This window comes from Calypte anna, chromosome 17, assembly GCF_003957555.1.
Source record: "Calypte anna isolate BGI_N300 chromosome 17, bCalAnn1_v1.p, whole genome shotgun sequence".
Classification (NCBI taxonomy): Eukaryota; Metazoa; Chordata; class Aves; order Apodiformes; family Trochilidae; genus Calypte; species Calypte anna.
In genome coordinates this window covers 6,211,994-6,236,328 of record NC_044262.1, presented here as the reverse complement: position 1 = coordinate 6,236,328, position 24,335 = coordinate 6,211,994, and the positions used below count along the sequence as shown (strand labels likewise).

The 24,335-nt window shown below is 44.0% G+C and overlaps 1 protein-coding gene across 2 annotated transcripts in view; it reads left to right on the top strand.

Moving 5' to 3' along the window:
• Positions 1–24,335, top strand: part of MVB12B (multivesicular body subunit 12B) — a 57,575-nt gene that overhangs the window by 12,070 nt on the left and 21,170 nt on the right. For both annotated transcript variants that reach the window (XM_030461221.1, XM_030461222.1), the window contains 4 exons: positions 1,462–1,558; positions 4,476–4,605; positions 4,880–5,002; positions 17,747–17,844. In XM_030461221.1, coding sequence (XP_030317081.1) covers positions 1,462–1,558; positions 4,476–4,605; positions 4,880–5,002; positions 17,747–17,844 — 448 coding nt within the window. The remainder of the gene's footprint in view (positions 1–1,461; positions 1,559–4,475; positions 4,606–4,879; positions 5,003–17,746; positions 17,845–24,335) is intronic.

Genomic DNA, 24,335 nt, shown 5'->3' with positions numbered 1-24,335 from the left:
ATTTTTTTGTTTTTAGCAAAACACTGGTAACTGTCCTGAAGAAGATGTTGCAGTTATCAACTTCAGATGCCTGGTTTATAGTGGAGACAGCCTGCACTGTCTCTTTATCAGAATCATCATCATTCTCTACAGGTTACAATACCTGACAGAGAGTGTGGGCATTGCTGGTGTTTGAGTGTCATGGTGAGGAGACCCTGAGTGGTGCATCTGGCAGATGTTGGCCCTCTGTGCCTTTTCTCCTGTGGATATAGCAGAGCAGTGATTCAGCAGCTAACAAACGTAGCAGAAGCATCTCTTTATTTAGATAAATAAATCATGAAAGATGAATCAGCAGTGACCATTTCATCTAACATTTGCTGTGCCAGAACAACAATAACTGATATGTTCAGGCTTGGCAACACCCAGCACTGCTTGCTCTGTGTTTCCTTAGCCACAGCAGGGACGGAGCTGCCCCTTTGTGCGAGCAGAGGACATGTGCTGTGCTTGTGTTTATGTGGTGGGCTACAGATGTGGGCATATTTGGACTTGATCTCCCCTAATTTCAGAGGCTGCAAAATTAAGTAGGTTTTAAAATAGTAAGATGTTTCCTTGAAATATTCTGCCAGATAAAAACTCCAGGAGATATTTAGCAACCAGTAACAGTAAAGTACACTGACATGGTTCAATGGCTTAGGATGAAATTTTAATTGTTCTGTATTGCATTTCTGTTTATAAAGGTTGTGTAGTAGCTAAAGTGTGTGTGCGCTATTCCTCCATACATGAATCCAGATTATTGGCAGCAATGCTGGCTTTAACAAGAACTGCAAAGAAAATGTGGTCTCTAAACAATTGTGGTGGCTGTCATTCTAAATTGTGTTTTGAGCTGTTCAGGAATTGATTAATAGGACAAGGCATCAGTTCAGAATTCATATGGACTCCAAATGAAGTTCTTCGTTCCAAATGGCCTGTTCTTCTGGAGTGTGTCTGCATTTGGAGCTAGAACCATGTCTATTCAACCCTAATTAGCTAATGCATGTAATAACTTTGGCTCTGTATATATGAACCATCTTCCTGTAATGCTTTCTGCTGTTATTGTCATGGAAATGTTATGTTGCTGTTTTATATATTGAGTGTGAGAGAACTAAGGTGACCTGCTTTGTGGATAAGGTGGTGGAGGCAATACTTCAAACTGCTGTTTTTCCAAAGGGAAGAGTTTGGTTTTGCCTCTAAGGATCCAGAAGTATGGCAGTGGATGAGGTGTAGGAATCTGTGAGTGCTGGAGGTTGTCTCGTATCTCCTAGTCAGTCATCATGTAGTTCCTGCAGGGGGAACAGTTGCAAATGTTGGTTTCGTGTACCTCCTTACCATTAAAGTTAGTGGTCAGATACAGCGCAAGGTGTCTTGGGGCTCAGCAGGTGAGAACAAATGGGTTTGAATTTGGTGACATTGTCATAGTCAACTGTTTCTTTTCTCTCTCCAAAGAGTCATTTAGGAAATGTCTTGGTTGATATGAAGCTCATTGATATCAAGGACACTTTACCTGTGGGCTTTATCCCCATCCAGGAGACCATCGATACACGTAAGTTGGTGTATGTTCTTCAGTCCTGATGCACCAATACCTGTGTGGTTGGGTGGTGGAGGGCTGTATCCTGGGCAGATGGATGCTGTTGTCACTGCTTCTCTCTGGGGTTACATGTGCATGTTTGAGGGCAGCTCTGGACTGCAGTGAAACAGCCTTTGTTTTACCTATACTCTTCAGCAGGCACACTCAGGCTGCAGCATGCCTGTCACCAGCCTGCTGGAGCAGCGCAGTTCTGAGGCAGGAAAATAAAGTTTATTCTTTTATTTTGCAAGAACAGACTAGGCCTAGCAGGAGCAGGTCTGCTGTTCTGTTGGATGTTTGCTGATGGATACTGAAAGGAAGGGCATACGCTCATAGTTCTGGGTTTGTGTACCCTGGCTTTACACCTCCCTCTGTGAAAAAGCAAAGGCCCGTGTCCTGGCAGGTAGTGCTGAGGGTGGTGGGCTATGTTTGTGCTTGCTGAGAGAAGACACAAGTTCAGTGTCCAAGGAAAATACCATCCTGATTTCTGCGAGGCAGAAATGACTTTGCTGCTGCAAATTTAAGCCAGTCATTCCCAAACATTGTATTTAGATCCCCCGAGACCAGTGGCAGCAGCAGGACTTGGCTGTGCAGTGGGGGGCTGGGGAGAAGCCCTGTGGCAGCAGAGTGCTGAGGGGCCACAGGACACTGTGCCAGTGCACAGCTGCTGCTGCTGCTGGAGCAGGGCTGCTACCAGTGCTAGTCAGTAATGAAATGCAGCCTGGATATGGTTAGAAAGGAGTTATATGAGCCTGCTTCACAGGGAATAATTCTTCTGAGTCTACAGCAGATGAGGAAAGTTTTCCAGTCGCTATCGACTTGGTTCTGATTTGAGCCTGTGCCCTAAAATCAAAAGGCTTAGCAGCCCACTTTGCGTGGAGAATTCCTGGGCATGTATAGCACAAGGGAGTGTCATGGGCTTGTCGTGCTTGCCCTTGGGAGTGTGGGACACTTAAGAGTGTGCTGCTGGCATTTTTTGAAAGTTACAGTGGAAAGGTGGAAGAGGGATTTGTAATTAGTGTAAAATGCAGAGATTGCCACCCGTGCGATTCTTAAAGCAGAGGCACTGTCTGTATTAATGAAGCATTGCATACCCCTGCCTCCATTACCATGAATGAACACATTTCAATGGACTATTCATAATATGTTTACTTAAAATTAATGAATCCAGTTCCTAAACCAAGTTTGCTACAGACTGCTGGCTCTAGTCAAGTATGAAAGAGATCAGAGACAAAAGCAAATAGGCAGCTTTGTACCTACTATGAAAGTCAAATAAGAGACACTGACTTTGTTCAGAGTTAAATTTGTGGTATATGTGTCTTTGTGGTCTTCTTTAAGTGACTTTGTAGTAAAGACATATAAATATAGTATTCCTTCCTACATTCTAAGAAAATGTGCACATTTGGAAACTTTAAACTCTAGGCTTCTAAAAAATCAGTTTTAGGCACTTCAGATAAACCCCTAGTATTCCAAAGCAGGAGCGGGTCAGACTTCAGAGATACAGGTGTTTAGCATCTCTAAAAAGTAGCACTGTAACTGCAAAGCTGCCTGCACAGATGCTGTATTGTGACACACCTCACACTGTCTGTGCATTTATTGGTGCTGGAGCGACAGCAAATTTCAGAGCCCAGGATGGATTGCTTTCTCCAGGGTGCAGATTACAAAACAGGAGGAGCCTATAGAGACAGGGCTGCTTGCCATCTGTTGAAGTGAGAGCATATTTTTAAGCTGGAGGATATTTATTTACATTAAACTGAAGAGGTTTTATTTTGCAGGCACTTGTTTGTAGTTGTTGGTTGTTTCCAGATTTTCGTTCAGTGTCTGCACTTTAAATTCGCATTTTTTGGACTTCTGTCATGCCTTTCAAGTGCCTGCATTTACAGATAGAAACCTCACCTTGCTCACATGGAGACTCTAAGGGACTCTGTAGAGTGAGACAGAGCAATGGTTTCCAAGGACTACAAACCTGCACCACTCACCATCACACACTGACCCATAGCTGGATGTGGACTGGGCTGCATGCTCCTGGGCAGCGTGCGTTTACATGAATTCATTATATAGATAATCCTTAACTCTGATGGGCTTGAGTTTTTCTTGATGGATAACAAAGAAACAAGTGAAATTGCTCTGTGTGGCACAGCAGGGAAGGGCCATGCAGCAGATTGATTCATCCTTTGAACCCAAGTCAGCGCAGCCCAGTTTCCCTCTAGGAGTCATGGCAATTACTACTTTGTAAACCTGGTTTGGCCCTACAAAGATACCAGTGAGAGTATTGTTTTAGCACTTTCTGACTGAGGCAGGAGAGGCCATTATCACTCAGGATGTGCGAGATTTGGGCAGACAGCTTTTATTGTTAGCCACTCTGCCTGACAGTCTGTGTTTCTGCCTGCTCCTCCTCCCGGTGTAGCTGGCTGTTTGCAAGCACTTGGAAGAATAAGCTGACTGGTTTTGTCAGCAGCTTCCAGGTATGTTCCCAGAGGCAATGCCTGTGGGAGGGATATTTAGATACGACTCTCCAGGCTGGTAAGGCAAACTTTACCTTGGAAAGAGAAGGAAAATGTGAGAAGTATATGGAGTGGGAAAAATCACCTGCCATTTCTGTTCCATGGTGCAGTTCTCTGTGGCATACATGATATCTTCTCTGCAGGGGGGAGAAGGGAGTATTGGTTTATCACGGTGCTTAATAGCAAATCTCACAGTGTACAGCGAGCTCCTGATAGAAAATTTCCCCAGTCACCGAATGGCACTGCACTGTCTGGTTTGCTGACATATATCTGTTCTTTGGCTCCAGTTCCTGCCATAATTATCTTCCTAATATCAGGAGAGACAATAAATAACTTTTATACCCTAATCTTGCATAAAACCCACCATGTGTCCTGGGTTGTTTTTGCAGAAGAAGTAGCTTTCAGAAAGAAGAGGCTGTGCATTAAATTCATCCCTCGAGATTCTACAGAGGCAGCGATCTGTGACATCAGAATTCTGGGTAGATCTAAACAAGCCCCTCCTCAGTACACGTTCATAGGGTAAGTACCCCTCACTCCAGAAGCTGTTGTCATAAATTTAATTGTACCAAGACCATGTACCCTGTTTTTCTAGAATTATTAAATAGTAGCTTTTGTTCCAGAAGTTTGTCATTAAAAAGCCTACATAAAAATAAGTGTTACTGAGTTTGTAGGAATTGGTTATTTTTTTTCCTAATTAGACTGTTCTCACTAACCAAAGCATGAAACACATCAGTGCTCAATACATGTGCAGCATGTGCTTGTAGCATTAATGTCTTGTGTGTTGATTACACAGGGAGTTGAACAACATGGGTATTTGGTATCGGATGGGCAGAGTTCCACGCAACCATGAATCTCCACAGCCTGCCACCCCTCCATCCCAGGCACCATCTTCAACACCAGCTCCTAACCTGCCAAGGTAAGTTTTCTGCTTTCCAGCCTCTTCTGCTTGATGCTGCTCACTTACTGTTACTGACCTTGTCACCTTCCACCTTGTCTGGTGGAATCAAGGCCAGGGTGACACATCAGTGTGAATGATTTCATGGCATGAGCTGATAATGAGGGAATGGGTCATTCTTTCAAATATTTGCCTACTGGAAGTTCCTTTGGCTGTTGTATCAAGACATGCAAATAAAGAAGGAAGAAGGAAGAAGAAGCCTGGAGTGGAAGGGAAAATACAAGCTACACTTTTTCTTTAAACTGTGTGGGATGTCGCAGTTTCCAACAAGTACATGCAGGTCATCCCTGGAGGGTGGGATGCAGTGAGGCAGATTTATTTCCTTAACCAAAGGGAGGGAGAAGCATTCATAAAGGTTTTAATGCATGGGGAGACAAAGTCATTCAGTCTCCAGAATCAATTCATTCATGATTTGAAGTATTGGCCCTGTTGCTTGTTTTCTTTTGGACCCAACAACTGTGGTCCAGTCTTGGAGCTGACACTGAGTATGCAGAACTGACTGCTTATCCTGCAGTGATTGACAGGAGCAGCACTTCTGAGCAGAAGCTTTCACGATGTCTGTGCAGGCTGTTTTCCCTGTATTACAGACAGTATTTGTGTGCATGTCTAAATGTATGCACTTGTGTGTATACTTGCGTATAACATTAGTCCCATATTGACACCTTACTTGTTGGATTTCACTGGACAAAGCAGTGTTGTTCAACAACAAACCAATCCAGACAAAGGTTACACCGAGTAGTTTATACTCCTACCATTTGCTGTGAAAACACAGCATCCAGTGTGAGATTGACTCCCACTGATGGGGCTCATCAGCTGAGCTCTGGACCAAGCTATTGCACGTCCTCTTCGGGTCCCTGTGGGCTTCTGTCTAATTAAGTGAACATGTATTTGTGCACTAGGCATTTGATATCCTGCAGATACATTTACAGAATTACAATAACTATTCAGAGCTAGAATTCTGAAGTTGATAGCGGAGTTGGGTTCCAAGGGGATCAGTTTATATATGAAGAACATTGTTTCATATGGGTGGAAAACACTCATGTCCTACAGGGTCTTCTTCACAGGTCATCTCAGAGAGTGACACTTTTAAACTACTGTAAACTGTTCCCAGAAAAGCTATCAGGTCTCTTTTTAAGGAAAGTGTGTACATTTAAGCCTTCAGCCGTGACCCAGACTTAAATCTGCTGTCTTGCAGTGGCTCTTCAAGCTCTTCAAAGCATTTGGGCATAACTTTCAGGGAGAGTTTTGCTCAGTCACCTGTCATGCCATGGCATGCTGCTTGCTGTCCTATACTAGCAGGTGTGCTGCAGGCAGAAATGCTGTCTTGTTCCTCAAACAGAGATGGAGACAAAAGAGATGAAAAGCCATCAGTCTTCTGACGGTTTCAGCCTGTCCCACCAGGAGCTGACACGTTGTTTTGAAGCTCTGCTGGACATAAGCTACGTGCTAGCACAGGCCATGTGAGATCAGAGAAAAAGATGTCTTGATTTTACAGAACAGATCTTAATTTTCTGTCTGCAAGAAATTCCTGCCTGGGCAGATTTCCACAATAAAGAAAAAAAATTATCATAGCAAGAGAATGTCAATGGCAGTCCTTAATCACTAAGTGTGGAAGGGTCACTTTATGGCCAAGCAGGGAAAGCTGCAGAGCAGCATCAAAGCTATTGGGAACAGGGCCAAAATTAGAGCTCAGAGCATCAGCGACATTCTGAAAAGAAGTGTTTACAAGGCTTATATATTTTATAACCTCTTGTTGTACAGTTTATGGTTTACAATGGCTGCAAGGAAATTGGATCAGTTTTGTTTTACTTGCCAAATAAAGCAAATGTCAAAATAGTCAATATAAAATGTATTCTAATTTGGCTGAGTTAAAACAGCCAGTATGCAGTGGAATAATTGAATGTTACATTAATGCCTCCTAGTAAAAACCACCTGTCTGTAGCCAGCTCCACTCTCATGCCCTGTGCATGATTTACAGGTAACTTTTACACCACCAGCCTGATCATTCAAAGCATCTTTCATTTCTGTTTTTTTACTCTTATTATTTATTATCCAATATATTTTTTAAGAAATAGAAATGTATATAAAGGTGCATCCTGCAAATACTTTATTATTATGGGGAACTCATACTACTTGAAATACTTGTAATACTTTATCAGCAATGTGGTAAGTTACTCAACACTTAATGTTTGTGGAATCTGTAGTCACAAGTAACCTCTCATTTTTATGTCACCATAGAGAGATGAGGTTAAACTAGCCGCCAGTTTGCTGGTTTATTCCATGTGGGTATATCCTGACAGGAACGTCAGTGAGTTATCTGATGCTCTGTTGAGTGCCAAGAGCAAACTGGTGAGCAGTGCAGGATCAAAAGCACTCTGGAGGTTCTGCCATTACACTGGTCAGACACTTAAACTATTCTCTTCAGTTGCTAGATAGCATTATAAAATAATTTTAATTCAATTGGGAAAGCTTGAGTGCTTCAGAACAATTGCTAACACTGAATATAAACTAAATCAGTAAAACGTACTAGTGAGCTTCTACACAGCAAAACCTTTGTAAATGGAAGGATTTGTACTGTGGGAGGTGTTTATTTCTGCACAAGCCATGTTTCCTCCATTGGTCCCTGATGTAAGTCACTGATAGTAGTGGATGGCAGCACATCAAAGTTTTGTCATGTGTCAGAGGTTTGACCTCCATAGCTTGCTGCACATCAACAGTGCTGCTGCATGTGTCGTGGAGTTATACCTTGCAGTCAGAACTACACAAGGGGAGGCTTTGTTTGGTATTTGTGTTGGACTGCATATGTTGTTTTTCAGCCATTTCTTCTCCTTGGTGTTTCCTACTGGAGGCATCTGGCTTAATGGCCTCTGTTGGCAGCCACGGCATCCCAGTGAGGATGCCATGCTGTGCTGTGGAGCACAACTGTGCCATTGTGTAGGGCATCAAGCTGCTTTACTGTCTTTTGTCTCTGAATTCTGCAGCAGCTTCTTGGAACTAATGGCAGCCTGGAGAAGTGCACTTGCAGTTTGCCATCCTAGAAGGCTTCAACTTAAGAACTGCTTTTGTTGACTTGAGTCACTAGTGGGAGTTTAATGTAACTCTCCTCAGTACCTCTGCTCTCTGTTCAGGCTTGTACTCTCCCATGCTGCACAGTGGCACCGCTTTTGGGAACAAGGAAGTAACCCCCCAAAAAAGATGTTAATAATGTAATTTGGCCCTTCATGTACTTTTGCTTCACCCAGCCTATGTACTGGCAATTGCCAGCGCATGGGCTGGGGACCTTGAGAAACATACACGACATGAGCATTGAAGCAGTGACTTGGGGCTCAGCTCGCTCCATGCCTGAAGCGAGCTGTTGTCTGCTAGAGCAGGATCTATTTGTCACGTTCTCTTCTTGAGTCCAGTTCCAGGCTTTTGGGAGAAAGTCCCTGTGGATGCACACAGAGCCAACCTCAAACCTTTTAGCCATGCTTCTGTGTGTGCAATGGGTCCCATCATGGCTGTGGTACTTTGAGCCCTTCTAGAGGTGCTGCAGGAGTCTCTACCACCATCATTCAAACAGCCCTCTCACAATTTGTCATCTGCAAGGAAGATGTCAGTCAGTGCTGCTGAAGTGTGTTTTACAGTGACAGACATAATTGCACTTAACTTTTTGTGTGGATGTTATCAATCTGTGACAGATACTTTGGGAAATGGAGCACCCTGATTGCAGATGATGTGTCACAGGCGTTTAATCTTCCTCTTGGAGAGACCAGGATTCAGTCACAACTTTTACTTGTTGATGTCAGGTTTTGAAAATGTAGATTCATGCTGACCCTGGGAATCATTCAGTCATGTAGTTTGCTGTGCTGTCATCTGAAAGGTTAATGGTTTACCAGAGAGAAGGAAGATCTTGCTGTAAGCCGCTTGTATTTCTACCATGCATTAGCATGGCTGGGCACTCAGCATTTCAGTTCAGGGGGCAGAACTTCTCTGGTAGCCTTCCTGGGGTTCTTGTGTCACATCTCCACTGGGGTTCTTGTGTCACATCGCCACGGCTGCTGTAATTGAGAACTGCAGAGGCAGGGTAGGCAGGGACTGTGCTGCTGGTGCTGGGCCCAGTGGCAATGGCAGCTGGGTGCTCCTCGCCACCCTGGCAGGTGCCATCCCCTACAGCAGGACCAGAGGCCATGGACCCCATGCTGGCTGTCCTGAGGGTGGTGGTGGTCCCTCTGAGCTCTGCCCCAGCCCAGGAACCATTTCCAGGGACAGAGCACATCTGGCCTCTCCCTGCTGCTGGCGTCCTTCCGGGGGTCTGGACTTGTGCAGGAAGAGGGCTCTGCGCCATGCCTAGCCTAGCATACCTCTACTGTGTCTGGGCTCCTGCCTGATCCACATGGCTAATGAGCTACAGAAGTAGCTTGTTTGTGCCACAGCTCACAGCTCTCACAGCTGTGGGTCTGCAGCCTGACTGGCAGCTGTCCCTCCCCATCTCCTTCCCCTGCTCTGAGCACAGTCATTCTGAGCTACTGAGTTCCTGGGTCTTGAAATACTGATCTGGCAGGAGTATTGCACCAGGGAAGTGCTGCTCTGGTTTTGGGAAGAAGCTGCCCTACCTACACCCATGAAATAAGAATTTTCCTCCTGTGTTCCCAGTTACTTTTTAAGTAGTGAAGGTACCCCTTCTTAGGAAAGGGAAATAATTTGCTCCTGTTCCCTGCTCCCAGTGGAGTTTCATGTTAAGGCATGTAAGAATTTCCTTTCTAGGCAGAGAAGTCTGATTTTTCAAATTGATTTATTAATGGTGTTTGAACTTTGTCATGTAAGCTTGCAAAGTGATCAGTGTGTGGCTTTCTGTTGGAGGTTGATGATGTGCAATAGGTGGCAGCTAATAAAGCAGCACCACCGAGCCTGCGTGGTGGGGACCTGGGATCTGCCTAGTGATAAGCCAGTCTTTGTGCAATGGGTTAATTGAAGGGAAGTGGGAAGCCTTTTGCCTTCCCAATTTTTTAAGCAACTATATTATTTATAAATAACTAGCTTAATTTTTTTCTTTAAGACACTTAAAATAGATTTTATGGGGCATCTGTAGAGGAAAAGGTTCCAGGGTTTTGATGCTTTTTTGCTCTGCTGGGGAACAAAGCCAAGACTTCAGAAAGCTGCTGTGGACTGGAGGCAGACATCACTAGTAGTCTGATGGGTGCTTTTGCAGAATGGTGGGGGTCCACCTTAAAGTCCTTTATCTGAACCAGGCAATACCGAACATGGAACACTTTGGGAGAGATGTTTCTAGTTTGACTGGATACTGCTGAGAAATGTTATCTGTGGATTCTGACAATCTGATCCTGTGTACAAAATGCTTCCTTCTTGGTGGAGTTATGTTTACTAATCTGTTCCATCAAAAGACCTCCAAAGTAAAACTACCTGCTGATTTACAATTAATAAAACATTCTTTGGCTTTAATGCTCAAATCGCGTTTATTATTAAATACAGAACAATTTTCCTAATTTTAAAATTATCTACCTTTCAAGAGGCCAGAGATAGTACAGGGGCTGGGTTCCCACCACAGTGGCTTTGGATTAAAATAAAACCAAACAATGAGGTTGAAACAATATGTTAAAGCTTGGATGAAATATTTCCATAGGCCCATCCAATAGGTATGGTAATAAGCAAAATGTCAGGATGAAATACGTATGATGCATGTACACTGTGCAAATCTGAACATGCTGGTTTGTTGACTGGGTAAGGGGTGCTGGCATACATTTGTCCAGAGCCTGTTTCCCATAAGGAATTTATGAAACTGCACTGACTGTATGGCTCGCATCCAACTCAGATGGATGAAGACGTGCAAAAATTGGTCCCAGTCCAGTATGTCTTAGTGGCAGAAAATGATGATTAGGAAAAAAATGCTTAAACAATATGAGTGGTTTCCAGGCCCAAGAATCCCTTGCAGCAGCCGAAAAAGAGACATAAACTGTAGCTAGAAGAAGATTGCTTGATTTAGCTGATTTGGAGAATGGATTGAAAAATTTGGGGAGTGCTCTGAGTGAAGAGGCTTCCACACCCTTAGTTATTTTTCTTTATAGAGCCCTGTTCCTGGTATAGTAATATTCCTGGAGGCATGTTTTCTTTAGGGTGTAGCGTAAGGTCATTAAATACAAACCGAAGGTATTCAAAGAAGCTATACACTCAGTTGTTAAATAAGCCCTGTGGGGGAATTGAGCATTTTTTCCTAAAACTTGTGTGTTGTCTGCTATTTAATATGATCTCTGCCACTGTTGATTTGTAATATGTGCTTTTCACCCTGAAGTGCATGTGGTTGTGTTCAGATATTTCCTTCTTTAAATCAATCACTTTCACCATTTTATAAAACACTTCTCAAGTTTATTGCTTTTAGTAAAGTGTTTGGACTGTCATTATTTATTACTGGCAAAGTGCTGACAATGTGCTCTTCCCAAATGAGTCTTTATGCAGAATATTTGTTTAGCAGGTTTTTCAGGGGAGGCATTGGTGCTGCCTGGCCAGGGTCTGGGGCAGCCCCCCGGTATGCCCGGCCCCGGCGAGGGGCTGCCCGGGGTGGAGGTGTGCATCTCCTCAGACCTGTGTGCCAGCCTCTCGTGCTGATTAATTTGGCAGAATTTAAAATCCTAACCGAGGAAGAGTTTGCATTGCCTGTAATTTATCTTTTTGGAGTATTTCTGCTGTTGGGCAATTTTTCCCTACTGCTTCATTATCTGAAAACTCCTGACTCCGGAGAGAAAAGCTGGTGAAGGATGTGGAAAGCCGGGCTCCTCCCACTGCAGCCTCCGGAGACACCGCGCTCTCCTCCCAGACAACCACTTCATAAGCACCTCGTGCTTACAGTATGAGCTCTTAGTTCTTTGATGGAGTCCTCTGCCTATAACTATTTAATGGGCTCAGCTCAGACTTGCAAGCAGTGTAAATTAAACTTGTTGGCTTTTTTCTATTGTTTGGCAGCTGTTCTATCCCGGTTACTTAAGTCCTCTGATCTAAATTAATCCCTGTATAGAGGAAGCTGGAAGAGCTTCGTTCTGCATTAAGGCTTACATTTTTTGGTTGCTCGTCTGCAGTAGATCATGCTCCCTTGTTCGCATCCTCGGGGTGTGTCTGTTCAGCTGCTGGCTGCTTTGGTTTTGACAGAAGAGTGCAACATGGTTTTCCTCTGTGGTCTTGGCGTGGTTGTTGTGGGGGGGCACACAGAAGCTTGCTGTGTGCGGTGCATGCAGTTTCTGTGCTGCAGGATGGCCTTTCTCTCTTTCTACAGCTGGGAAAACCGAACGGGTAAATCTAAAAGTAGAAAGAGTCACTCAGTCTCTTTTTTTTATTCTCTCATGCATTCGGGCTTTTATAAAATCTGAATCAGGCACCACCAGCTCTCATTGATTTTTGGGAAACAGGATATTTTAGTAGCTTGGAATGAGATGAAATGCTTGCAAAGACCATATGTTGCTTGTTTTAGAGGAAGGGTCAGGAAGGTTTTAGAAAGTATTTAAATATTTGGTTTACACGATTAGACTAGATTGTCTGGAATGAAGTCCATTACCCGAGGTGATTCTTGCCTCACAGTTTTGGTTTTCATTGCAGTTCTTTGGAATATGAGGTAGGTGTTCTGGCATCACAATGCCTGAGCACAGTAAAAGTTGAGGACTGTGAATAAATTCTGTAGATGGGATTCTGGACACTGCTGGAGCCATAGATATCTTGTCTGTAAGCTGCCGTTTGGAAAATGCATTCTGGTAGACTGAGCAGTTACAGAGGTTTTCTGATTGTCAGTGAAACTCCAGCAGCTCGTTTCTTAGAAATGGGCTTTTTCCTCCCTTCATAGGCAAAGCTTTCAAGTTAGATTGCATTTCTTGAGAGCTACAGCCTGATATTAACTTCCTGTAGGTATGTTTTCAGGTTTCTACAGCTTGGAATTTAATTCTTATGTCCTTAGTTTTTCATGATGTGATTTTTGCATAATCTGTTGATTGTGGAAGATTCTTTCTATTTGAAGTTATTCCTATGAGACTGCTGTTTTTGTGGCACTGTTCTTAAGTTTGTCTAAAATAAATTGCAGTCATGACAGTGGTACATCAAAGAGCAGAACCATTCCAGTCTGTAGCATGCAGTATGGTTTCTTATATATTTGATGTGGGGCAGTTCTTAAAAGTTTTGCCTGATTTCTCTAACATGCTTATCCAATCCACTTGGAAAGCAAGAACTTACCATTGTTCTTTTACAGTGCATTGTTTATATTTTAATATGAATTATGAAGCATCCTTTGATACCTGGTGTCTCCCGTTATGATCCTCTGTTACTCTTTATGAGTACTTGACCCCTGACTTCAAAAGCAGTTCATCACCTTCCTGCAGACAGTTATTAATAACTGGTTTGGAACTGCTGGGCATTCCTGCGCCTGTTTTATGCAAATTTCTCTCAAAAAAAACACATTCAAAAAGTGGCCATAATGTGCACAGATCTCAAACTTCTTTTGCTAGCACGTGGAAGATCTCTTTCATCACGTGCTTCTACTGAGACTGTTGTATGTAGATTTGTTCCATAGATTTGATGACTGTAAAAAAACACTGAAGTTAAGAAAGAAATTAAATCTGCCCTGAACTGTGCTGTTGCATTTGTTTCAGTCTGAATTGCCTGGAAACTATTCTGTGCCAGGTAAAAGTATTTTTTGTGTTTAATCCATGTTGGAACTGTGGTGATTTTGATTTCAGCATTGGAGAGCATGGCCAGAGCCCTGACAGCTGTCCTCACTGGGGCAGAGCAGGCATCCCTCCCTCCTTCCCAGCAGCACCAAATCCTTGTTGCTTTCATCCAGCAGGGAGGAAGAAAGTTGCATTTTGTGACAGTTCCAAAGGAAAATAATTGGCATGGGGATAGTTAATATGAGTTGCCATTCCTTAACATTAGAGATTCCACTAAAGTACTAATAATTACTGTTAATATCTTTCAGTGGAAACTTTCAGAGTAAACGAGCAGTGGTTGAGGCAGTATTTAACGGCGTGCTGCTGGCATGATAAGAATGCAAATAAGTGTTATTAGCCTAATGATTTTGCTGTCGCCATGGCTGTGCAGCAGTAGTGTTGTGAATATGTCATGCAGTACCCATGAATTTCAAAAGTGTGTCAAAACACAACTTCAATTAGTTTGCTCTAATTATGGCTCTAGAGAGTTCATAACTATATCACTCCTCATTAAAAGAGATTTTCTTATATGGATTAATACACCACATAAAGCGATGTTATCAGAGAGATCCAAGGCAGAGCTGTGTGCAGGGAGGATGCTCACGGTCTGCCGGGAGGTGCAGTGGGTTTGGAGCAGCACCAGGGTCTGGCCCTGTCTGTGTGCTCTCCAGCAGGAGCTGGAGGACCCCCCGGGTGGGCAGGAGCAGGCAGCTGCACCAGGTTAAACCATGCTTGATGCTAAAATAGAGATCTGGCCTGACAGCTTTGCTCTGACGAAGGTCGAAGAGCACAGGTAGTCTGAAGCCTGTGTCAGTCTGGCATCTCCGAGGGAGCCCTGCAGGGTGCCATGTGTCTGTGTGCCTCTCCCAGGGCACTTGTAGTGTCTGCTAAATGTCCTTTCCTATTGCCTGAACATGTTCTTGCTTTGCAGAATGCACGGAAGATCTTGTGCTCACAGGTGAGCAGTTGGGGAAGGGTTAAAGTAGTAATTGTTTAAATCTTTTAGGCTTTCCTCCCACTTCTGTGATAATTTGATGAAGAACTTCACCCTAATTAAATATTCAAATTAGGAATAAGTGTCAATATGGCTTCCCATTGCCTGGAATGATGATTAATTGTATTCAAAACTCTAGTGGCCGCTGTAATCTAAACCAAACCGTTGTTCTTGATTATTTCTGCAACACATTCACCATGTTTTTGTTTTAAAATTTAAACTAGTAATTGATTTGCCATATGCCGCAGAGCTGCACATACTTTCACGATATGTGTTTAGGAACTTGGGGACTTTGTAATTGGGATTTTCTTGGTTCTTGGTGGCAGCCTTCTTTTTTTTTTCTTTTTTTTTGTCTTCTACAATGCAAAATGATTTGGCTTTCACAACACATAAGGAAAATGCATTATGCAGTCAACTTAGCAAGTATAAGTTATATTGATCCTGGCCAAAGTTTGCATTAATTTAAAATAAATCAGACTTAGTTTCCCACTTTTTCCCTACAATGCTGTGCTTTTTAAAAAAGGGGAGAGCTGATCTCCTTCTAGCAGTTACTGCCCTCTGTCTTCTGGTCTTGCAGCTAAATATTCTCCTAGGAGAGCCTTCTATCTCCTTGGTGCAATGATGTTCCTGTGAGTGCCTGTTCCTCCTGCCTGGAAGCTGGACAGTGGCCATTGAGGGGGGTCTGGGTGTGTCATTGGTGTGTGTGTGTGTGGCCGCAGCCGCACGGCAAGTGATTCGTTTTCATTACAGTCACAGAACATGTGCAGGGCTGCAGCATATGGCGCTCGCGAAGCCTGGTGCTGTCCTGAGCTGCCAGGCATGCTTGTGGTGACTGGGGAATTGGTTCAGAAAGTCTTTTGCAGATTAGGGACTTGAAGCTGTGCTGGAGGGCTGCTGTGTGACGGCTCCTCGGTGGTGCTGCCTGTGGGACTGTCCCCTGGGTCCCCTGGCCAGGGGGTCCTCGTCACCTCCCTTGCAGCCTGCGGGGGTCCAGCCAGCTTGGCAGTGGGTTGTGGAGAAGGGCTGTCCAGGCTGAGGAGGGTCAGCCTCTCCTGCAGCAGAAGGTGGTAGAAACTTTTAAAACACTCTGCTCAGAAATGAGCTTTTAAAGCTTAGCTTTACTTCCAAAATAATTCCTGCTGTTCCGTTTGGGATGAAGAAAGCAGTCATCTGTACAAACAAGAAAAATTCAGAAGTCTTTCTATTAGCTGGTTTGGGGCCTAGGAAAGTATTTTTGTGTATTGCTGTTAAAAAAACAAATGAAAAGTGTGTAATGCCTACAGGCAGTGGTCTTCAGTTATAAAGTGTGTTCATGAAAAACTTGTCTCTGCTTGAAGAGTCTCATATGGATTTTGTTTTAAACAGCAAACTGCCAGCCAAATTTGAAAATATTTTCACACCATCTTTTTCTGGTTAGAAACAGCTTTGAGAAGCACAAGAAAACTCAAACTGGTGTTTGTTTTTTCTTGTTTTATCTGTGCTGTTCACCATCAGCTGCATCAAGGTCTAAAAATACATAGTTCCTTACAAAATATGTCCTGTTTTTAAGGGCAGATAGTATCCAGATGATTTGCTTGACAGATAAAACCTGCTAGCTAAGAATGTGGATTTGATGCTCTGCTGGAGAATGCAAGGGGCCCTTTCTTGCAGATTGGGTGTTTGTGGGAGGAGACAAGGGCCTCTGAGTGCTTCTGGCAGGAGGGCGATGCTGAGGGTCTCACCGTGTCCTGCAACTCTCACTCCTGTCACATCGTAGCTGCTGCCCCTGATCTCATGCTACACTAAGTCTCTCTATGAAGAGGGAGCATCTTCATTATGTATGGCAATGGGGTCCAGAAGATTAATGATAACATTTTGCAAAAATTCACATGGACCTTGGATCAGCATTAGAAAAATACAGATTGGAATTAAAAGGGAAAAGCCCAAATCTCTCATCAAAGCATGGAAATCTGTGGGCTATCAATAACAGTTACCAGCAACAATTCTTTTTTCTCAGCAGGTTCTTCTGTGGAGCCCCATGGCTGGCTAGTGGCAGCAGAGCCAGAGCTGTGTCCTCTGGGGCAGGGCAGCAAGCTGTCACCAGCTCAGTGCTCTGTCTGGGGGGCTGTCAGGTTCATGCTAATGCAGAGCAACTCTGGGCTGCAGCAGCTCCATCTGTGTCCTGAGAGAGCAGGGCTGGCTGGTGCTTCTCACCCTCCTGCATCCCACAGTCCTGGGGAGGTTGCCTGCATCACCTTTAGACTCTGTCCAGGCTTGCCGTGTGCTGGGTTTTCCTTTTTACAAGCTCTGAGCCACGGAAAATAGTTTCAGCTTCACTTCTACAAGCTCTGTATTTTCCTATTTATGGGAAGGTTTTAATGGAAGACGTAAAAATACCTCTGTGCTGCAGGAATGGTGGGCAGAGCATTGTTGGGAGGGCGGGTGGAAGTTTGGCTTCCCTTTCCTTGGGGATTGGTGTGGGGGAGCTCATGTGTGCATCACCCCAGCTTCAGGGAGTGTGGGACATGCAGCAGGTTCTGGGTGGGTTTTAAGCAGGCCATCAAGATAGTTTCAGAGATCTTGTCTATGAATGTACTTGGGATTTTTTGTCAGGGATGAATCCAAAGCACTTCTGTTAGCACTTTCTGCCTTGTAGGAGCTGCAGCTGAGTCCCACAGTGTGTTCTCAGTGCTGTATCGCAGGGGGGTCGCCCTCAGCAGTCCCCCACAGGCTGTGCCAGGGTTCCCACTGTGTCTGGCCAGAAGGGCTCCTGCCCCTGTAGGGCTTCAGTTGTTGACTGAGCCCAGGGTTCAGCAGGGATGGGGATCTTGTGCCAGGTTGTGGACACCTTGCTCACAGCTGGACTGGGGAGTAGGACAAGCACCTCAGTCCCCTCCTGATATTTGGGGCCCACTCCAGCTTTTACAAGCAATGTTAAAATTGATGTTTGCTGTGTAACCTGACTGGAATCATTGGGCAGGAGCGAGTGGATGGCAGCTGTACTTCTGCTCTGCAGTAATGTTATCTCCACTTCCCACCTCTCTTCCTTAGGCACATCTCGCTGACGCTCCCTGCCAGCTTTCGAGGGAAAGGTCACAGCAGTCGCCTGGACTTGGAGCATCAGCACTCAAATTTGTATGCCATATCAGGTAAGCTGATGTGCACAGTAGTTTCTCTGCTGTTCTGCGTAATCAGAAGTGTAACCAAGCAAAGCAGCTCTGCTCACACAAGCAGCCAAGTGTGTGGTACTCACAAAACACTTGTCCAGCTTTTCCTCGGTGCCATTTGAGTGTCAAGAGCTGGAGGGGTGCAGAGAGACTCTGTAAAATGCCCAGGCACATGTGTTACTGGCAGCAAATGTTACTGATTGCTGGGGAGATGGCAGCCTTTGGGGAGTGATGCTGCTGACCACAGGGGTGCTAGGTGGGAGCTCTGCTGGAAAGCAGCAGTGACACAAACATTGCTTCTTGTCTTTTTTGTGATCTTCACAGGTGAGTCAAAAGGGACATCTCTTTCCATTTCAGGGGAAGATGTGTCCTGCCTAGCAAGGATGAGTTTTGTACACAGTTCTTTGCCACAATGAACATACATGTGAAGAACACATGAGATCTTTACTTTTTCCCGTTTCTATATTCTGAATACTGGCACAGAATAGATTTGTTTCCCCAGTATTAGGGCAAATTTGAAATAAAATTTTAGGGTATAGGAGGTTCTGCAATATTTTTAAGAAGTATGTGCTTGCACATGCACGCTTAGTCTCTAGCTGCAGCTTTCTCTCTCTTCACCATTCCAGGCTAGTATACAAGTGCTAGAGCTAGTGATAGTTTCCAGATGTCGGTGTGGAAAAAACCTTACAATGAACCAATTTAGTTGGTTTTCATTTTTAACTAGTACTAGTCTGCAGGCAGAATGTGTATTTAAATAGAGTGATGGGGATCAAGCCCATTCCTTCTCCCATGCAGGTATGAGTACTTAGGCTTCAGGACCTTACTGTGGCTTCAGTTCAAAGCTGGGATCCCTGCTTCTGTGGAGGAGGTCCTGCCTTTGGGTGCTTGCTTTCTTGAAGGAAGAGTGAGATAAAAAGGGATGTAGCTGGTTCTGGGAGCACAGGAAGAAATGCCGCTGGGAGAGAGAGGCAGGGATGATTTACAGAGTTGTACCTCATAGGGTCTGCCACTTCTGGATGTGCTGAGAGCTGTGTGGTCTGGAAGTTATTGACCAGCCATAGCAACATGGCTAAGAGTTTGGGTCTGCAAACTAAGAAAAATATTAGACACAGCTGTGGCATGATAGTGCACTTCATCTGTCTCTCACAGGGCCATCTCTATGCTATGCTTCTGCTGAGGAGCACTGTGGTGCAAGAGAGATTTTCTTAGAATTGTTTTGGTTTGTTTTTTTTCTAGTAATATTGCACCTGAATAAATATTGTGATAGGCCGGTAAAATCACACTTAGCTAGTTTTCTTTGTTATGCCATTTTTGCAAGAGGAAAAAAATATCGACTTTAAACCTAACTCTGTCAACACCTAATGAAAGTACAGTCCCTTCATCTGACCAAAGGAGATTTTCAGTACAGTTTGGAAATCCAGAAAAAACAGCAATGGATTCATTGGGCTGTACAATAAGTAGTTCTTGTGCATAATCAGGGAAGAGAAAATGGCAAAAATGTGCCATTTACAGGTTCTTGCTGTTAATAGTGAGTGACACTTCTAACATGAGAACATGGCATTAATTCATGTACCATAATCAAAGGGTTATTTAAAAGGTAATCTCTGACTGAAACTGCAGCTTCAGGTTCCTAAATAGATGGAATATAACAATTGCATAATTCTTGTCAGTACTCGTTTTTCTTGTTCCTCTCCTGCTCTAATAGATTTAGAAATGTAAGGGAAGGCGTGTTCCTGTGTCCACATGAGACAGTGCGTGGACAATGGAAAGATGTGCTTTCCCTCCTGAGAAAGCATCAAATGTGCAAACAGTGAGGCAGCACCTCTGCATGGATGCTACTGAGGGTGATGCTGTTCTAGAAGTTCTGAGGGTCGCCTCTGCCCGCAGTGCAGCCTGGAAAGATGAACTATTTTGCAAAGAACCTGAATACTTTACCAGATGATTATAAGCAAAGCACAAAACAGGTCTGCAAAACTGGGCATGGCATTAGTCATCCATGGCTGCATGAGCACAATTCAGTCAAAGTATGTAACTTTTTCCCCCCCAACTGCACGTTCTTCTCCAGACACGTTGTTATACAAGTTGTTGTGCATAGTTGTGCTGTAATGGCTATTGCAGCTGTGAGTCGTTTCTGAAGAAAGGGCCTTGTCATATGAAACATCCTGTGCATTGGCAGGGATCTTCATGCATAACTCCTGACCACGGCTGCCTTTTCAGCAGCTGTGATGAGGTGCTGTGACAATTCCCTTTGTGCGCTTAAACATTGCCAAGGTAGATTAGCCCCCAGACAGACTGTGGAAACCATTCCAAAGTTTCCTGTTACGTTGCTGTAGTTTGCAGCCACTCTGTTTTATCTGTGCTGCAGCGCAAGTGCCTCGCCGCAGTGCCATGGCAACGGGAAATTTATTAATGTGCTTCCACTGCTGTCCCTGATTGCTCTGCTGGGATGTGGTTTGCTGCTGTGGGGTCCTGGCTGCAGTGTGCCAGGGGAGCTGTAGGCAAGGGGAAGGTGTGTGGGCCATGGCAGTGGAGTGACCAGGGCTCTGGTGGGTGCAGGACTCCTCTCCAGTGGACAAGCCTGTGGTCTCCCTCGCTTGGCACCCAGCAAAATGGAAGGTTTCCTACTGCTGGGAAACAAAGGCCATCATGAACAGTGCCTTATCTTCTAATTTTGGTATAACCTCGGTCTGAATTCTTGTTGTGCAGACAGCATAGGCTATTTAGAAAGGGAGAGCTGTAAAAGAGGGAGGAATTTAGAGTTGCAGCATGGAATTGTGTCTCTGTAGACAACCCAGATTATCACAGTAGTCAGTGAAAATGACACTTCCATCAGGGATTCAGCCTATTTATGGAAGGTGAAATGAATTTTAGCTGTTGAGCCTATTCTGTATCTCACAATACACTTTGGCAGAAATTGCCAGATCCCCAATGGAACCATCCTGTTATTCCCTGGAGTATGTAATGTAATTATTGTCACAGAGTTGGAGTCAAGGAAAAAATGGTCCCGAAAGTAGTAATTACAGTTTTTAACCAGCCTTTTGTCATTTCCAGTCTTGCCAATGAAACACTAGGTGACCAGAAAGTTAGGGAGACTCCTCTGCACAGTTAACTAATTGATCAGTCTGTGGCAGGGCACATATAGGAAGCAGTTGCCCAGACCTCTCTGGGAGCTCGCCACATGCCCCACAGCACTGCCATCAGCACCGACCCTGGCTCTGCTGGCATCCTCCTCTGCACCTGGTAGACCCCCTGCTCCCCCCTGTGCCATGCGCCTGGGACCAAAGGGCAGAATTACTTCCAAGCTATCTGCAGAAAGTCCCTGGGTGCTGCTGGGAGCCTGGTGCTGTGGAGCTGACAGGTTTAATATGCATGTTCAAACGGGCAGCTGCTGGAAGAAGAATGCCTTGCCCCAGACAGACCTGTCGACAGACACTGCTCAGTATTTCACAGTGTAGTCTTTCTTCATGGCCTTCAGCTTAATTAAGATGTTGTTGTGACTACATACTGCCTTCATTTCAGGCTTCAGCATCTTCTAGCTGCATATTGCTTTGGCTTATCAGAGCCACAAGGACAGTGAGGGAGAGAGGGAGCCCTCTCAGGCAGCCACAGATAATAACGTACAGGGAAAATTCCTGAATGAAGTGAAAAATTATTTATAATAATGGTACTCAAATAGAAGGGAAATAAGTCACTCTAAGGGTATATAAATTTTTATGATAGTGTATAAACAGCCATAGCTTGCCTTGTCTCCCATCTATCCCTGCAGAGAATGAGGGCAACATCTAGCATAAAGAAAAATATAATAAGAAAATGAAGAAATGAATGGGAAGAGCTGGAGGATTGATCACTTGGTATATTTGTATATCCTGATGTAAAAGGTGCTGCTGACAGGTGGCCAGGTTTCTTCTGTATAAAACCATGTGTGTGCTGTCAGGGCGGTGTGAGCAGCCTTGTTTCGATTGATGAATTGCCTGCTTTCTTGATTAAACCTTCCGTCACTTAAGAAACAAAAAGCCTGTGTTTGGATGGCAGAGTGGGACATGTCAAAAAAATCTGTCTGCTTTACCTTTGTGCAGATGTTGGGCACAGACTGTAACATGTATTATTAAAATGAATGTGGCATTTACTATGCATTATTTCTTTCCTGGGAGAAAGGACCTGTAAATTATATGCTAATAATAAGCTTTAACCCTTTCAGAAACCAGGAGATTTAAGAGTACAAATATTCCTGCAGGCCTTACTAATTGGATGGGCTCTAATACCACTGTGGCACTCTGAAGTTAATAAACAGCGTGTTTCAGACCAGTATGCTGGTGCCTCTTGGGGATCTTGCCTCCAATAAGTTTTCTGCTGTGCAAGTGCCACTGAAACTTAAGCCTTTCGAATTACAAAATCTTCTGTTGAAAGCCCTCTTCAAATGCTGATTCTAGGCAAGAGCAGAGCTGTCTCCTGCCCTGGGAGGAGGCCACGCTCCACTTCCTCCTCTGCAGGGGGGACCACAGCTGCCTGCCCAACCTGCACCACCTCCAGCCTTGGATTTCACTTACAGAATGGCTTCAACCTGCCAGTTTGAGATGTACTCAACCAACTCATCTCGCAAACAGGATGGAAGGGGTGGAAAGAAGTTGTAACACCTTGCAGAACACATGGCAGGATGTTGTGTTGGAAACTAGTGCCTGAGTTTGCAAAATGAGGTTTTTCCAGTTTCCTTGCTGGTTCCTGGGAAATCTTTAGCTGGTCCAAGTTGTGAATTTCTCCGTAGCATGGGCTTTCTCTGCTGAAATCAGGTGAGCAAAGGCATTGCTGCCTTTGCTGTGTGACCCTGTGCACTGCTGGGGGAAGTTGTTTTTTGGTTTGTTTTTTTTTTTACTGTGGCTATGTCCTCTGGGACGGAGCTTAGATGTCACATCCCAAAACACATCACACGCCTTATCTACTGATAAAGCAACACTGGTGATTGTGAACAAGGCTGCAATATTTGCCATTCATTTGCCTCAGAGCAGCATGTTTTCAAAGCAGTTATTTGATGCAGCAGTGCCTTTGTGTATACTTCTTGTTTTGAAAGTCCTGTTTGTGATTGTTTTTAGCCAGATTATCTACACAGTCATTTGTGTGCAGTATTTTTCCCAGAGAAACTGGACTGAGCATCAAGGCAGTGAAACTCAGCCAGTTGCCAGCTTGATGTTGGCTGGTGTGTGTTTGCCAGCTCAGTGAAAAAGGATGTTTTTGTGGGCAGCTCTCACAGGCATCACTCTCTAATTTGTTTGTTTTGGAATCGTGCACCCATGTTTATTACCTTAATATTTGTCTTAAAGAGGTAAATATTTATTTGAACGATTTTATCATTATATTTCACATATAAATATTTTCTTATCATATCCAAATATTTATTTTTCTCTTTATGACTCCTCATAGGAAGGTCACAACAAATGCTGTGACCTGATCAGGCAGCTGGATGGTTTTGTGAGGTTTCTGGAGGGCTGTAAGTAGGGACTTGGGGCAGGCAAGTGCTCAAAGCAGCTGCTGTGGTGAGGTGGGACGGTTGGGCTGTAGTTGGAGAGGGAAACGTTTGGAAAGGTAAATTCCAGCAGATCGATTTCCTGGGTCACCCTGGCAAGGCTCCCCGGTATGAGGTCATCTTGAAGTAGTGGGAGCCTTTAGCTCCTGTAGGAAAAAACAGAGGGAGATTTGGTGTTCATTGCAAGCAAGTTTATGATCCAGATCTCTGGAGGCAGCAGAGAGAGTGGAAACTGATGTTAATGATCTGGAAAAACATCAAAGGCAGTTGGATTCCTGAAAAGGAAACAGAGTTGCTTTTCTGTATTGGATAATACATATCTTGGCAGGGGGGAGTTGTAATTTGTCTGGGTAGGTTTGTTAGAAGCATTTGTTTCACACGCTGCTCTTAGGCAGCAGTTTGCGTCCAGATTCCTCCGACCTTTCTGGAGCTCAGTTGATTTATTCAGCGTGGCTGTGAGTTTTGCTCTGAAATGCCAGTGTGTGGCTGGCTGGAGCCCTGCGGGAGCCAAGGTACTCAGGAATGCCTTATTGCATGTACCCCCTTTTAAAATTTTTATTTATTTATATATTTATTTTATTATTATTTATTATTATTATTATTACAAAAGAAATCTCAGAGGTCTCTCTAGATTAAGAAATGAAAGAAAAATTAAAGATTTTGTTATGTTTCATTACCCATAAGTCAGCTTCATTCTTGTTGCAAAATGTCAGGTTATCTATGCCACAGCTGCCACTTACCTCTCTTCAATGTACATTTTCTTTTAAAAGATACTGTATCTTTTATCTGTATGTAATGAGGACAGACGTTTTAATCAGAGGTTAGTCATTTATTTTTGCAAACTATTGTTTTGCTTCATCATTTTTGCAGATAATTAAATGGTTCACTTGGCACAGTGTGTCTGCTTTATTAAAACAGGTAATTTTGAAAAAAAGGAAGATGCTATTTTTTGGAT